The following is a 16,395-nucleotide window of genomic DNA, read 5'->3' as shown; positions in this document are numbered from 1 at the left end:
AAGAAAAATACAAAAGACCAGATTAAAATTTGAGACAAGCATTTAAAGTAAATCCTCTGCCTCAAGAGTCCAAAACCAAACTGTTAATGGTTCATTCTACCAAAACAATTAGTTTTTGTATAAAACATAAAGAATTAAAGACTGCTATATATTTACTTAAATTATAATTCTAATATGTTTTTCCTCCACTTCTTCCTAAGCACAAAGCATAGTCAGAGATCTAATAACCTCAATGGGCAGACTGTCTTAGAACAAACTTTTACTGCTAAGATACCTGGGAAAGACAGTACTGACTTCCCTTGGCTCAATGTCCAGTACATCAGTAAGTTTTAATATAGTTTACAAAACAATGTCATATTAACATGAGCACACTAACCTTTCATGTTTAAGCATTATCTTTCAAGAAGTTAATGACAGAGAGCTCAATGCAGAATCCAAAAGGTCACAACCTAAGTCTAATATTAATTCAGAAAGCCTCTGCATCTTCTATCTTTATTGAGAAGATGAGACCAATCCCTTTCACCTCCTATTGTATCATTATCTTATTTTCATGGTCATTCTATGAGGAGGAAAAAAGTCCAGCTTAAACGAAAAATAAAATAAAATAAAATAAAAAGTTACAGAAAATAGTTCTCTAGCTCTGAGCTCAACTTCAGACTTTGGTCAGAGAAGTAAAATAACTTCTATACTGTATGGAAGGTTATTCATTCACTAATATAATTCTGATTCAGTGTTTATGACAATATTAGCTTGACTTTTCTGTCTTTTAACATTTGAAATCTTTTGTTATCTAAAAACTATTCCAATAAAAATAGTGAACTACATTACTGCAGACAGAATCATGATAAATTTAAAGATTATATTTTAAAAGTTGAACATGAAGTATAGACCTTTAATATGAGTGACCAGTTATTCAACATCAACACTGTTAATCCTTTTCTAAATGAAAATACAAAGTGAAATTTTATGAGGTTTATTGAAAATGTTTTAACTTTGGATATTCCCAATTCTTGTCATCATGTATACTGCATCATCTTTCATTATCAGTATTTTATAATTGATGCTTTAATGTCTGAGACCTTAAAAAGATACAACATATGACTGAAAATGGGCATGGTTCTGGTTTAAAATTTTTTTTTCTATTTATCTCAACCCTCATTTCTCTTATCCAGGGAGTTCTAAGGTCATGATTAGAGGAGACATTTAAGTTACAGCTATAAATAGCACGTTATCTTAAACCATACATCTTCTATATGTAGATAAATCTTTAACAGGAACAAGAAAATTAAAATTAAGACGAATGTATGTCTTCATTATAAAATTCTTATATAGATGGGGCAAGTTTTTAATTTTAATGTATTCTCTCAAAACCAAAACCAAAGATATTTTTCCTAAATGAAAAAAATCTGTTACTACTATAAATTATTCTTTCCACCCATAACATTTTACATAAAAGCACCAAAGAAAATTTCTGTAAACAAACTTTTAACCAGTAAACTAAGGGCAAATATCCATTTGCCTTTATTACAATATTTAAAAAGCCATGATATGAGTCTCTACTTCCTACAATGACAGTTTTATAATAAAATCAAGGCATACTTATACAAACGAGAAACAGAATTACTGTACATTTTTGGGGAACAAAAGACAGATTAACAGACTAACTTTTTAGTTAACAAAGTGAGCACAAGAAACCTATAAAATGTATGCAATGTATAAAAATTCAGTAATTTTTTAAAGTTTCATTGAAGGGATTAATAATTATTAAGAATAAAAGACGGTAGATCCACTGGCTTATAATTATCCTGTAAACAGTAAGAAAGCAATAAGCAATAAATTAGAAATGTCTTAGCTCTCAGTTCTTCCCTTCTCTCACACAGAAACCACTTTTACAGCAGTTAAAATTGGCCTTCTTAAATATTAGAATAGTTCTAGCAGAAAATAAACTCCATTAGGAATAAATTAACAGTCTACAATAGATTTCTGACAAATATATTAGAAAAAATACTGCAGGTCACATGAGGATTGATCTACATATTGTAATGACAGAATGACTCAAACCTTCTAACCGTCTCTTTTTCTATTTTACTAAATTTGCTTTGTTGCTATCAACAAATTGCTTTCTAAATTGGTAACAAGGTAATAGAAAAATGAAAAGTGAAATGCAGTATTTAATGTGTAGACTTATGAAAAAGAAAAAACTTCAAAATACTTATTCCTATTACTGTTACATAGGAAGAAGTTTCATTTGGCACACCGAACTTGTAAAAGAAAAGAAAAAAAAGAAACTCAGTGTTTGGCATTCTAATCATCTGTAGCAAAGATAACATTAGGAAAGGAAAATAGAAAAAATTATTTTAAGAAAAGACATCAGAAGACAAACAACCAAAGGCGCTTGTGTCTTCTACCATTCACTGTCTCTGGAATACTTTCATCTGCAACACAATATACAAATTATTATTTACATTATGATTATATTGGTAAAGAAGACCAGAATCACTTTTTGTTGTGCTCTAACTTACAGTGCCCATCGGGATAACCATGAACAGGCCTTCAACAAAATACTCCATTTGCATTGTATATTTATTTAAATTTTGTTTTATGGTGCATCTGCTGGGGTGCACAAGTAATTGTAAGACTCTGAAAAGTCCTGTAAACTTAGGCTCAATTTCGGTAGCTGATAACTATTCAATGGAGATGGTGTGTTTCTCTCTTCGAAAGCAAAATGTTCTGCAGGCTTACAAAGGTCTTTCCTTAAACAGTGGTATCGCCAAAGTCCTTGTTCCAACGTATGTACGCTTCTAAGGTTTGAGGGCTCACGCTGCGTTTTATCTTTTTCAAGGATTCAGTGAAGTCAGATAATCGAATATTTCTCATCTAGGTTTTAAAAAAACACGATAATACAAATGATGAATACATATACAGTAGTTAACCCAAAGATGGATTAAAATAATGATGCTATTACTGTTATAAATATATACATGTATTCTTAGAAAATCATGCCAATCATCTTATTTTACATATTATTATATTTAGGCAAGTTTGCTATATAAGAAATCTTATCAAAATGCTATACTAATATACTTTTATTATATATGTTTAATTTCTTAGGTATTAACATTTTAAATCATAATATTTTTCCCATTATAAAAATAGAAAACACTCATTATAGAAAATTTGACAAAATACAGACAAGCAGAAAAAAGAATCACAATTCCATCATTCAGAATTCTCAGGTCTCACGTACCACAAGCATACTCTAGCTAAATTCATGCTGGGTTTATTAGAAAGGAAGGTAGTTTACAAGAAGTACATGAGACTTTTAAGGAAATAATGCCTTTTACAGCATGTAGGATGCTTGTCCCTGAAATTTTCTAATATTAATATTACTTGTAATGCATTTTATATAATTTGGTGTCATTTTTTGACCTTTTTAAAAAGATTTTATTTGAGAGAGACAGCACAAGCTGGGGGCAGGGCAAAGGGAGAGGGAGAAGCAGGCTCCCCACTGAGTAGGAACCCTAACCCTAACCCAGTATCCCGAGATCATGATATGAGCCCAAGGCAGACACTTAACCAACTGAGCCACCCAGATGCCCCTCATTTTCTGACCTTTTTAATTGGCTGAGAATGTAGAATAAAACAATGCTGAGTCAACATGTATCTATAATTACCTGAAGATTTTTAAAACTCAAAAGGAGCTTGGCACAAAATGAACAGTTTTAAAAATTACCACTAATATATACATGTGCATTCTGCCCAAAAACATGTTAAAGCATTTGAGACAAAACCTCAACTGATATTCATATATACTCTTCTTTTTATTACTCTTATAAAACCCAATCTAACTATTTCACACTCTCTGATATCTCGATGAGCACAGATTGAGAAAATCACCCACACTTGTAACTTGTAGCCTAATCTTAGTCAAAAAGGAAAAGGATATATTGTTACCACATAATCACCATATGAGCCCTACATGTTTTTTTTATTTAACTATAAAACACACACTGGCTCTTCCTAAAGCCCAAAGAGTAGAAGGATAATGAATGTAATGTATTACCTATGATATTCTTGAAAAAAATTTGTTATAGAAATTCAGGTCTTAAAAGCTTTTGATGAAATTCCAATTGAACTGTATAGAAGGGTATACATAAATACATGAAATTTATATATGATATTTTGAAATTAGTAAGAGACGAATGTATGCAGTAGGAAAAAGCAACTGGTAGCTAATTTGAGAAAGAAAAATAAGCAGCAAAGATATCTCATCAAAACAAACTAATGAAATAATAAAGTTAAAGTTAAGATGGATACAAACTGTGTGCTTTATTTTTTATTTTTATTTTTAAGTAGGCTCGATGCCCTACCTGGGGTTTGAACTCACAACCCTGGGATTAAGTCACATACGTGCTCTACTGACTGAGCCAGCCAGACACCCCAAACTTTGTTTTTTAAAAACAAAGTACATTATACCCTGAATTTATAGCCAACAATTTTTAGCACTACCTTTTAAAAACACAGAATTCCAATACAATTATTTGAGTTTCTATTCTCATAAAATATTCTTTGTATACCTTTATATTCCATAAAAGTCAAATTGGGTTTATCTCACCTAAAAGTGTGTATATATACCAGTGCCTGGCAATACACTTAGTTATTAAAGTTGTACTGAATAATGACTAAAAAAATTCTAGTATACAATTTTAGAAACCAATGTTTGTGTTTTCCTCTCCTCTCATAAATGCAACTGATAAAACACATTTCCTTAATCTCTATAATAAAATGCATTATTTATGTATTTTAAAATTATTCTATGGACACTGACATAGTATCCACTATTGCCAGACTCATTTAAGCATTTTATAAATATTAACTCTTAAGTCCAGGACTAACAGCTAAAAGTACTACCAAATTATTAATACTAAAACTATTAGATTAAAAATAAGCAAACTGGATAAAAGAATACAGTAGAACCAAAACTTGTAACAACATAACCTAATACATAATTAGTAGGATGGTCACAAATGGTACCAGTAATGTTATTTCTTGTAATTCATTCAATAGTTTTATTAAGTTTTAATTTTAGTGTTCCTCTCTAAATTTTAGTATAAAACAAGGTTCTTACTTATACATTTTAAAAATAGTGGATAAAATTATATTTTTAAGTGTGGGATTAGAATTCAAGTAGATTTTATGCTGAAATACTGAAATAAATGTAGTATATCAGAATGAATTAATGATATTTTAAAAATATGTATATTTTTCAGGCTCCTGTCATTGGAGTGGGCTAATTTAACACCAGTACTAATTAAAAACAATGTAGTATAAGTTGTTTTTTTTTTTTTTTTTAAAGATTTTATTTATTTGACAGAGAGAGACACAGCGAGAGGGGAACACAAGCAGGGGGAGCGGGGGAGGGAGAAGCAGGCTTCCCACTGAGTGCAGGAAGCCCAATGCGGGGCTCGATCCCAGGACCCTGGGATCACGACCCCAGGACCCTGGGATCACGACTTGAGCCCAAGGCAGATGCTTAACGACTGAGCCACCCAGGCGCCCTGTAGTATAAATTTCTAATCCCAGAGTCTTAACATTATTCTCCATTAAAATGAACCAGGGTTCTTGGGGTGCCTTGCTGGCTCAGTTGGTAGAGCATGCAACTCTTAAACTCAGGGCTGTGAGTTTGAGCCCCATGATGAGTGTAGAGATTACTTAAAAATAAAATCTTAAAAAAAAAATGAAGCAGGTTCCTGTAGAGTTGCTGATTTCAGGTGTTGGGATTAAGTGCCTTGCTCCCAGAATGCAAGAATACTTCTCAAAGTTCTAAAGTAATATTAAAAGGGCACAGCTTAATGTAAAAAGCAGATTTCAGCGGCCAAATGTAACCCTTTAAACATTAAAAAAAAAGTTAAAATTGATTTACAGATGTCTTGGGCATCCTCTGACATGTCTTGTAATGATTCCTACCTCTTGTTATATATGCCCCTCTGTAATTCCTTCCCCTTGAATGTGGACTGGACATTAAGAACAGAATACTGCAAAAGTGATGGGATGTCACTTTCAGGATTAGGTTATGAAGACTGTGACTTCCATCTTGCTGGTACTTCCTCTTCTTCCTGGCTTGCTTGCTTTAATGAAGTAAGTACTATGTTGGAGAGGCCTATGTGGAAAAGAACTGAAGGAGGCCTTCAGCCAAAGGCTAAAGAAAACTGAGGCTCTCACCTCAACAACCCATGAGGAAGTGAATCTGGCAAAGAACCACGTGAGTGAGTGTGGAAGCAGATCTGCAGCAGTTGAGCCTTGTAATGACTACAGCCCCAACCAACATCTTGATTACAGCTCTGTAAAAGACCTTGGGCCAACAACTTGATTGCAGCCCTCTGAGAGAGCTTGAAGCAGAGGACTTATCTATGCCCATATTCCCAACTCCATGAAAATGTGAGATAATAAATGTGGTCATTTTGAGCTAAGTTTTTGGGCAATTTGTTATATGGCAATACATACCTATAGCAACAGAACTATCTTGTTTTAAAGTCATGAGTTACTAAAAAAAGAAAAGACTCAAAATTTCTTTATTCTTCAAATAAAACAGGAACTACATTTAGGTTGACTTTGTCCAGTGAAGAAAAATGTTGCTGGGGGCGCCTGGATAGCTCATTCAGTTAAGCGTCCAACTCAGTTTCAGGTTAGGTCATGATCTCATGGGTCATGAGATCAAGCTCCATGTCGGGCTCCCCACTTGGCAGGGGGTCTGCTTGAAGATTCTCTCCCTCCACTCCTCCCCCCACTAGCTCACTCACTCTCCTTCTTTCTAATAAATAAATAAGTCTTTAAAAAAAAGAAAAATGTTCAAATTTGATTGTATGTATATTCTCATGATGGGCAAAATATATACAAAGGTTAACGGAGCCACTATCAGTAAAAAACTGGTCTCTTTTCTCATGCAGTAATGGACAGATGTGTAAGACTTTCTATTCCCTGAGCAGGCACCTACTTATAAGTAATAAGGCTGCCAATTATTATATTAATCAAAGTGTATCAAAGCATTCCATTTATAGGTACAAGTGGACTTCCCAACTGACTTCCACAGGAAATGCTATGGCCTTAGAGCTTGAGACAGAATACTGGCAGATGAGGAGGTGAGTGGATTTTGCCTGTTAAGTCATTTGAGAATTTGTAGACTGCTTCTTACTGGAATTTATTTGCCAGTTGGTGGTTTTAGCTCATTACTGCCTTAATTAGTCCCTTTATTCCACACGGTCTTTCCAAGGGACAAAAACAGAGCCCTAAATTGTCACACAGTTGGCCTCTCCTCAGTCTGAATCTAGGGGGCCAAAGTATAGGCGATATCAAATTTACCTGTCCTAGGTCCAAGGCAGGAGAATGGTGTGTGGAGAAGAAATAATTCATGCATGATGCTTACTTTTTGGGAGAAAGGTACTATCAGGTTTATGCTTTAAGAACATTAAAAAAAATATACTTATGGGATATTGTTAATAAATTATACTTAAACTATTTTTAAAAACCCACAAAACACTTTGGGAACACAAACTGTATAGTACTTATATGAAAAAAGTTTAAAAGATGTGGAATTAAAATTATGAATCAGATAAAAGGGACTTGAAACTTATACTCTAAATGTACGTTTTTAAGGTAATAGCAGCTAAATGCCAAAGAAGGTATATGGAATTCTCTATTCCTAAGCTTCATTCACATCAAACACACTCTAGGTAAACTAGACTTTTAAAATGGAATGGTGGTTGCAGTAAGTGTGAGGGTATTCTTAGCAATGTAGCTGATTAACTACCACACACAAAATACCCGAAAACAACTAAGTTTACTTAGAAGCTTGAAGAAAAAAGACTGTCAAAATGTACTCAAATACATTCATTCTCTATGTTAAGAGTTCACAGTCTCCTCAGTAGTTGTTGAAACTTGGTATATGTGCTGCCGAAGTGAGCACAATAGCTGTTGAAACTTGGGCAGTTAAAAAATATCTCTGACGTATAAGTTATAAATATAAGACTGATTTTAAATGTTTGCTTACAGGGGGCGCCTGGGTGGCTCAGTTGGTTAAGCGACTGCCTTCAGCTCAGGTCATGATCCCGGAGTCCCGGGATTGAGTCCTGCATAGGGCTCCCTGCTCAGCGAGGAGCCTGCTTCTCCCTCTGACCCTCCCCCGTCTCATGTACTCTCTGTCTCTCTCTCTCTCTCTCTCTCCCTCTCTCTCTCATTCTCGGTCTCTCAAATAAATCTTTAAAAAAATAAAAAAATAAAAAAAAAATAAATAAATGTTTGCTTACATAGTTATTACAATCATTCTGCATGTCCAACTTTCTATTTTGCAGGCAATCTTTTTCAAAAGAAATGCCTTAGCATCTGATAAGAGGGCCTACCATATTAAGAAAATGTAATGAATTACATTACAATGGTATTGCTTTTATAAGGACAAAAACAAATGCTGAAAATATTACAAAATAAAATACCAAGGACTTAACTTGTTACAAAGAGTAAAACTCTTAAGTTTTCTATAATTTTCTTCTGTTTAATATTTACATATCATTTGATAGAAAATGACTTAATGACTATATACAATATTTTTTGTCCATTACCAAAGAACACCATTAAGTGATTGTAATTTGATAGGCCCCTATATTTTGAAATAAAGAGTTAACTTTTTCTAGCTTCTAATCAAATCAACTACAAAAATCCAGACAAAAGATATGCCTTACAATATAGAGAACCAGAGCAAAGAAAAGATAATTATAAAATAATATACCTCACTGGCAGACATATTCTTTACTTGTTCTGGTTTCAGTTCTGTAAAATATAAGACAGCCACTTAAAAAAAAGATTTCTAAGTTTAAATTGCTGAAGAGCAAAACCAAGTACAATGATCTAAAAGTACATGTTCAGTATAAATTATTTCTATTAAAAGGAAGATATACATTAATATTAAGAGCACAATTTATAAATGCTTAGAATAACAGTCCATCTTAGGAGTAACTGGGAAGCATTCAATTTATCTGCATATTGCCCAAGAACAATACATTTTACAAATTTGAGAGTGAACTTAAAAGAATATAGCTTGTTCCTCATAAAGGCTTTATTTTTTTTAAACCCAATAACTTTTATCTGTTTCAGAATAATAGCTAAAATATTCTGAAAAAATACAAATGGTTTATATATTATGTACTGGTTGAGTCCACTATCTGAAAATGATTTCATGCCCCTGGCAGCAAGAGTTTGACTAGAATGTTTGCCCAGAATTTCAAAATACATTCTCAAGGTTACACTTATTATTCTCCAAAGCAGCAATTCTGAGTCAGTACATGGTCCCACTGCAGGAGATCTGTTGTAGAAGTTGTACATTCCATGTTCTATTTTATCGTCACAGCCAGCAATCTGAGTGCATACCTGAGAGTATCACCCAGACACTGCCCATGCTGGCTGTGGAAAAGCAGCTGAGAATATCTAAAGTGATACCACAGTGGTATTTCAGAATCAGCAAATAACCTTGATTCAAAACAAAGCAATTCCTCAAAAGATAACATATAATACAAATAAAAGCTTCTTCTCAGACACTTTAATTTCAAGTGTTATCGGAATATTGAAGTGAAAAGAGCCAAAAAGAGATAAGAACATTTCCCCTTTTTCTTTTTTGCTTGCTTAAAAATATTTTCTTTTCCTTTGTGTCTTCTGCTGGTTACCTACTATCAAGAAGTGAAACATATGGCAGATGGTAATTTATCGTGCTGAGCACTGTTTAATGTACAGAGTTGTCTAATCACTATGTTGTACAGCTGAATGAATATAACATTGTATGTTAACTATATTTCAATAATAAAATTTTAATTAAAAAAAAAAGAACTGAAACCTTTGTTTATAACAGGGTCATGATCTACTCACCCATGGACTATCTTTGTATGGTCTGTGAGCTAAGAATGGTTTCACGTTTTTGTTTGTGAAAACAAACAAACAAAACCCAAAAGAACATACAATGGAGAACATCTGTGGCCCCATGAGCCTAAAATATTTATCAGGCCTTTTACTGAAAAGTTTGCTGACTCTAAGTCTAGAAACTACTTTGTACCAAGTTTTCTAGCAGCTTAAATGCTTTCTTACTAAAACTAAAACAAAAATAAAACATCTCAATAGGGACTTTTTAAACGTCTAAAGTGGTCTAACAAATAGGTCTAAATATTTCAAGCTCTATACACATACCTCGGATAGGACCCAGTGCTGCATCTTTTGCCAAAGCTGTTAGATCACTTCCTGAATATCCGTCGGTCATTCTAAGAATGGGAAGGAAGAAAGAGCAAATTATTTTCATCTTTGCAGATTTAAAATCTCCATGTAAAAAGAGGGTAAAATCTAGTTTGCCTCTGTCATCAAGCAGACAGCTATGCAATGTGATTTTAAGGACACAGAAAGGCTCACTTGCTGAAAACAAACAAAACAGTCTATGGCAGGCTCCTTAGGTAATGCCTGAAATTTTCATCATGAGAACCAATCTCCGATTAAAGCATACTGTATCTCCAGGAGTCTCCATTAAATTGTAAACAAATCCCTTGGAAAGGTAAGTCATGGCTGGCCAAAAGACACATAACCATAATTATTGCTCTGTAAGTTAATGTTTCTTTATCTTGACAAAAAACACTGCCAGTCAAGGTAGATTTCCTTTTTTTTTTAATTTTAAATTTTTAAAATTTTTTCAAGTACACTCTATGCCTAACGTGGGGCCCGAACTCACGACCCTGAAATCAAGAGTCACATGCTCTACCAACTGAGCCAGCCAGGTGCCCAACGTACATTTCTTTAAATGCAGGACAAATGGGGTGAAGGAATTGGGGTAGAAGATATTGGCAAAAAGAGGCACACCTGGATGGGATGCCACAGTGGAGAGTCCTGGGCAGCCAGGAGATTATCAAAGGGAACTAAAAACTAGGGGGGTAAAGGGGAAGAAAATAAAACAGGAAAAGAAAGCATTTACTTATCATGTACTATGTTATATAACTATAGAGATCAAACATTAGCTGAATTCTTTATTGGAATGATGAAGAAGAACCTCAATGTTTCTAAGTACTGAATTTACCTTTTTCATAGGTATCTGGGAACTCAGAGTTTTTACTAAAATTACTAGCTTATTTACATACTTCTTGAGTATTTAAATTACCTTATGAGATTTTTAATGACTAAAATTCAACAAGCGCACCTTTTATATTCAGTTTCTACTTAAGTACACCACTCATAAAACAAGCTGAAGATGCAAAAGTTAAGAATTATGTGTAATACAAGAGAACAAGTTTATATGAAAATATTTATGTTGGTGTGGACAGATATGACATTTTAAAGTTTTAAAATTATTTTAATACCATTTAGAAGTGGTTTTTTTTTTTAAGATTTTATTTATTTATTTGTCAGAGAGAGAGCACAAGCAGGGGGAGCGGCAGGCAGACAGAGAAGCAGGCTCCCCGCTGAGCAGGGAGCCTGATGTGTGACTCGATCCCAGGACCCTGGGATCATGACCTGAGCTGAAGGCAGACACTTAATCGACTGAGGCACCCAGGAGTCCCTTTAAGTTTTAATAAATTTATAAAAAGAATGTAGTACCATCATCAGATATGTAGGTCAGGTCTTGCAGAGGATCTAGAAATTTAAATTTAGATATCATATATGTAAGAATAAGAGATAAGAAAAAAGGTGAAATAAAGGATGAGACGGTTCTCTGAAAAACAAATTACTCACTTCAGACCTGAGTTTAAACAAAAAAGAGAAAGAATTCTTAAAAAAAAAGAAAAGAAAAGAAAGAAAAAAGTTTTAAGATAGACCAAATCAAATTACTTACCTAGCAAGTTGTGCTAGTTCTTTTTGGGTCAATGGGCTTCCTTGTTTACATAATAGATTTTTAAGTAAAAGTAGTCGTGTCTGAAAAGAAATATTGAAGAATCATCAGTCTCAAGAATTAGCTTAATGAAATATCCATAAATTAGGTTCACATCCTGACCCTCATTTATGAGCTGAATGATCACAAACAAATCACTCTCTTAGAGCCTCACTCGTGTCTGTTAATTGGAGTTACAACTACCATTTTTGGGGGTGCCTCGGTGGTTCAGTTAAGCATCTGACTTTGGCTCAGGTCATGATCTCAGGGTCCTGGGATCGAGTCCCACATCAGGCTCTCTGCTCAGCGGGGAGTCTGCTTCTCTCTCTCTCTCCCTGTGCCCCTCCCCCACCCACTCATGCTTTCTCTCTCTCAAATAAATAAAATCTTTAAAGAAAAATACACTACCATTTCTTGAGAGTTCTTGAGGCTTAAAGATAATTCAAAGACAACACTAAAGAAGTAGCTGCTGCTACTATCAAGGATGTTAAGGATCTGAGCTAGACAACCACAATTTTTAATTTTTTAATACTTTTAGTTTTTTCTAAAGGTTCATTTATTTGTTTTAGAGAGAGTGTGCAAGAGTGCAGTGGGGAGGGGCAGAAGGAGAGGGAGAGGGAGACAGAGTCTTAAGCAGACTCTGTGGCTGAGCACGGGGTTCGATCTCACAACCTAAGTGGAAACCAAGAGTCGGATGCTTAACCCACTGAGCCACCCAGGGGCCTCAACAATCACAAATTTTTAAAAACACTTTTATAGAGGTGTGAATTCATAGAACATTAATCTCCCCATTGTAAGTATATAATTCAATGACTTTTAATAAACAAACAGTTGTGTAACCACCACCATAATCCACTTTTAGAACATTTCTATCACCCCAAACAGTTCAGTTATGCCTGTTTGCAATTAATCCCCACTTCCACCCCTAGCCTTTGCAAACCATGATTTCCTTTGGTTTCTAGAAATATGCCTTTTCTGTACATTTCATACAAATGGAATCATATGATAGGTTATCTTTTACATCTGGTGCCTTTCACTGTTTTTGAGGTTTTTCCATATTACAGCATGTATAAATACCTCAATCCTTTTATTGCTAAAGAGTATTCCATTAAATGCATATGCCAAATTTGTTTATCCATTCTCTAACTGATGAACACCTTAGATTCCCTACAGTTCTTGGCTATTTATAAATATAAAAGTTCTTGTACACATCTCTGTGTCGACATATGTTTTCATCTGTTGTGGGCAGATTCTTAGGAAAGGAATTATTAGGTCTTATGGTAAGTTTACATTTGTCTTTTTAAGAAATTGCCAAACTATTTTCCAATGTGGCTGTATTAATGATTGGAAGATCAATACTGTCAAGATGGTAGGTCTTGTTTCTGCTTAAAGAAAAAAAAAATTCAAACACAGATACATACCTCCTCATTTGGCAAAGACACATATACCCGTTTGATGAAACGCCTAAAAAAAGGATTCAAACAATTTAAAAAACATAGTTTTGAATGTAAAGGTAACTCAGTTCAAGTAGCAAATGACAAGAAAAAAACTTTTAAGTATAACATTTGAATGCATTTTAGTAGTCATCAGTGTGAAGTTATTTTGAGATACTTGGTTTTTTTTTTTTTAAAGATTTTATTTTTAAGTAATCTCTATATGCTACATGGGGCTCAAACTTACAACCCCAACATCAGGAGTCTCATGCTCTACTGACTGAGCCAGCCAGGCGCCCCTTGAGTTACTCTTTTAAAACTCTCTAGATGTTTAAAAATTATGTATGTGTATTTTTTTTTTTTTTTTGAGAGAGAGTGAGTGCAAATGATCATGAGCAGGGGAGGGGCAGAGGGAGAGAGAGAGAATCCCAAGCAGGCTCCACACTGAGCGCAGAGCCCAACATGGGGCTTGATCTCATTACCCTGAGACCATGACCTGAGATGAAATCAAGAGTAAGACGCTCAACCGACTGAGCCACCCAGGCGCCCCTGTATGTGTATGTTTTCAATAGCAAAAATGTATTAAAACAAACAAAATATCTGATATAAGCAGAATAAGGAAATCTCTGCTACCTTCTTGAAAGTGAAAACAACTAAAACCAAGGACCAAAGAAATAGAAATGTAAACTTCACCATCAACAAACTCAGGTAACATTTACACAACTAAAGTGTATGAAGAAGGGCTGCCTAGGGCAGTGAAAATTACACTGATGAAGGAGCATACACACAGGATCTGTTGCTGCAGATTCCAGACGTGGCTATTAGAGCACAGAGTATTCCAAAGGAGATAGAGCATACTCTGAGGCGTAATAGAGCCAACCTCCCATATTTAAACAAGCATGTGAAGAATGGCTCTGTGATACCTAGTCAGGAGCCGGGGAATGGAAAGGAAGGTGATGCCAAAAGAAATTCAAAGACACATCTTCTTTGTAAGAAGACACCAGTCAGTCTGGGAAGATCACAAACTGTCCTGTGCTGACTAATCTTCTTTATCAGGTAGGGTTTGATTGTGACTCAGGGAGACTACCTGTCAGTCCAGGCTATTCATAGGACAACTCAAGATACTTGCTCAGTATCTTATTTTTCTAGCTCTTCTCCTATAATATTACTCCAAAACTAGGCTTTCCAAGAAAACTCCCCTTTATTCAAATAAAAATAGTAAGCAAAACAGGCAAAAGCACATGGCTAATTTCTTTAAAGTGCCAAAGAAGAGGGAAAAGATTACAATAAATATAGAGAATATACACAAGAAGGTTTTGCCATACAACAAATTAAATTTGTGATCAAATATCTTTCCATGGAATAAAATAATTTAATGAAAAAAAAAAAAAACTCCTAACAAGAACTCAATGAGATATAAGGACTCAAGGCAATGACTTACAAAAGCTCAAGGAAATAAGACAAAAGAAGATGAAAAAATGGGATTGCAGAGATCAGGAAAGCAATGAAAATGAAGAAATCCACCACAGACACAAAAGTTATAAAAGTAGTAGCACAAAGATTAGACACAAGCCAAGTAAGCAGTAAAGACAACAATCAAGAAAACAAACAAAACAAAACAAAAAAGACCTAAGAGTTAAAAAGGATTAGAAGGAAATTAAAGATATGGAAGACAAAAAGATACAATATAGTGAAAGAAAAAAAACAGACGAATGAATTAAGAAAAAAAATCGAAGATAGTATTCAAAATAACTTTCCTAAAACAAAAGAGGTTTCAAACTATCAATTTAAAGAAACACTGAATCCCAGAAAAAATAAAGACAGATCAACATATTCTTCTTCTTTTTTTTTTTAAGATTTTATTTATTTATTTGACAGAGACACAGCGAGAGACGGAACACAAGCAGGGGAGTGGGAGAGGGAGAAGCAGGCTTCTCACTGAGCAGGGAGCCCAATGCGGGACTCGATCCCAGGACCCTGGGACCATGACCTGAGCTGAAGGCAGATGCTTAACGACTCAGCCACCCAGGCGCCCCAACATATTTTTCAAATAATTAGATTTCAATGGTTAAAAATTATACCCAGTAAAAAGAAAAAAATCAAGTTAATCTATAAATGTGAATAAAAGCAGGCTGGCTTCAGACTTTTACACTACAACATTTAATCCTAGAAACAATGGGGCAATGTAATCAATTCCTCAGGATAAGAACAGGAGGCCCAAGAATCTTATGCTGAGTCAAACTGTCCTCCCAGTAGGCATGGAATAAATTTGTTCAATCACACAAGAACAAAGAACACAGTTCCCATGAATCCTACTTTTATTGGCTTCTTATGAAGCCCAGTGAAAGAGAGTAAGAATCAATTCTGGAGTTTTCAGATAATTTAATCCTAATCAGAAGAAATAAGCAAGCTGCCTGAAACCACAGAGTGTAAACTAGTTTTCGTGGGATCATGGTGGTTCTTTCTTCAAAATCTTTAGTAGTTAATAAGTGGCCAAAGGATGGATACCAGGAGGAAAATAATGACTTCAGTCTTCAAATTAAGAGTGAAGGAAATAAGAGATACGTGAGATGAACACAGGAGTAAATACACCTGTAATTGACATGTGTTTCTGCATAATCTCCCTACCTGAGAACAGCCTCATCAAGCTCTTGTGGCCTGTTGGTTGCACCCATTACAAGCACTCTGTCATCTCCAGCAGATTGCACCTATAAACCAAAAAAATTTTTTAGTACTTTTAGATAGAGTAATAACAAAAACATGATGAAGGTATCTGTATTTCTAATTTGGGTCATTTAATGGGAAAACTTATACACTAAAATACTACCACCTTAAAAATACCATAATCAATACTTACACCATCAAATTCTATTAGAAATTCAGTTTTTAGACGTCTACTAGCATCATGTTCTCCTTCTCTTCTTTCACACAGAAGGCTATCAACTTCATCTAAAGGAAATACAAGGATAAGACTTTAATTAAAAGCCAAGCTATAGGAGTCATATGAAATTAATCTAGTTTACTACTTAAATTATTAATATCCTGGGTCCTACTCAATTCATTAGTGTTTAACTTTGC

The 16,395-nt window shown here is 34.4% G+C and overlaps 1 protein-coding gene across 4 annotated transcripts in view; it reads right to left on the bottom strand.

Annotated features, from left to right (window-relative positions):
• Positions 1-1,483: 1,483 nt before the first annotated feature.
• SPAST (spastin) overlaps positions 1,484-16,395 on the bottom strand; it is a 55,275-nt gene continuing 40,363 nt past the window's right edge. For all 4 annotated transcript variants that reach the window (XM_028117254.2, XM_028117256.2, XM_028117255.2 and 1 more), the window contains 7 exons: positions 16,175-16,266; positions 15,946-16,025; positions 13,306-13,348; positions 11,849-11,928; positions 10,225-10,295; positions 8,780-8,820; positions 1,484-2,877 (listed from right to left, as the gene is read on the bottom strand). In XM_028117254.2, coding sequence (XP_027973055.1) covers positions 2,755-2,877; positions 8,780-8,820; positions 10,225-10,295; positions 11,849-11,928; positions 13,306-13,348; positions 15,946-16,025; positions 16,175-16,266 — 530 coding nt within the window. In that variant the 3' untranslated portion in view covers positions 1,484-2,754. The remainder of the gene's footprint in view (positions 2,878-8,779; positions 8,821-10,224; positions 10,296-11,848; positions 11,929-13,305; positions 13,349-15,945; positions 16,026-16,174; positions 16,267-16,395) is intronic.

Source organism: Eumetopias jubatus, unplaced genomic scaffold (genome assembly GCF_037043125.1).
Source record: "Eumetopias jubatus isolate StellerSeaLion01/CBP00866 unplaced genomic scaffold, mEumJub1_p1.0 scaffold_9, whole genome shotgun sequence".
NCBI classification, from domain to species: domain Eukaryota; kingdom Metazoa; phylum Chordata; class Mammalia; order Carnivora; family Otariidae; genus Eumetopias; species Eumetopias jubatus.
This window is presented reverse-complemented; position numbering and strand designations above follow the sequence as displayed.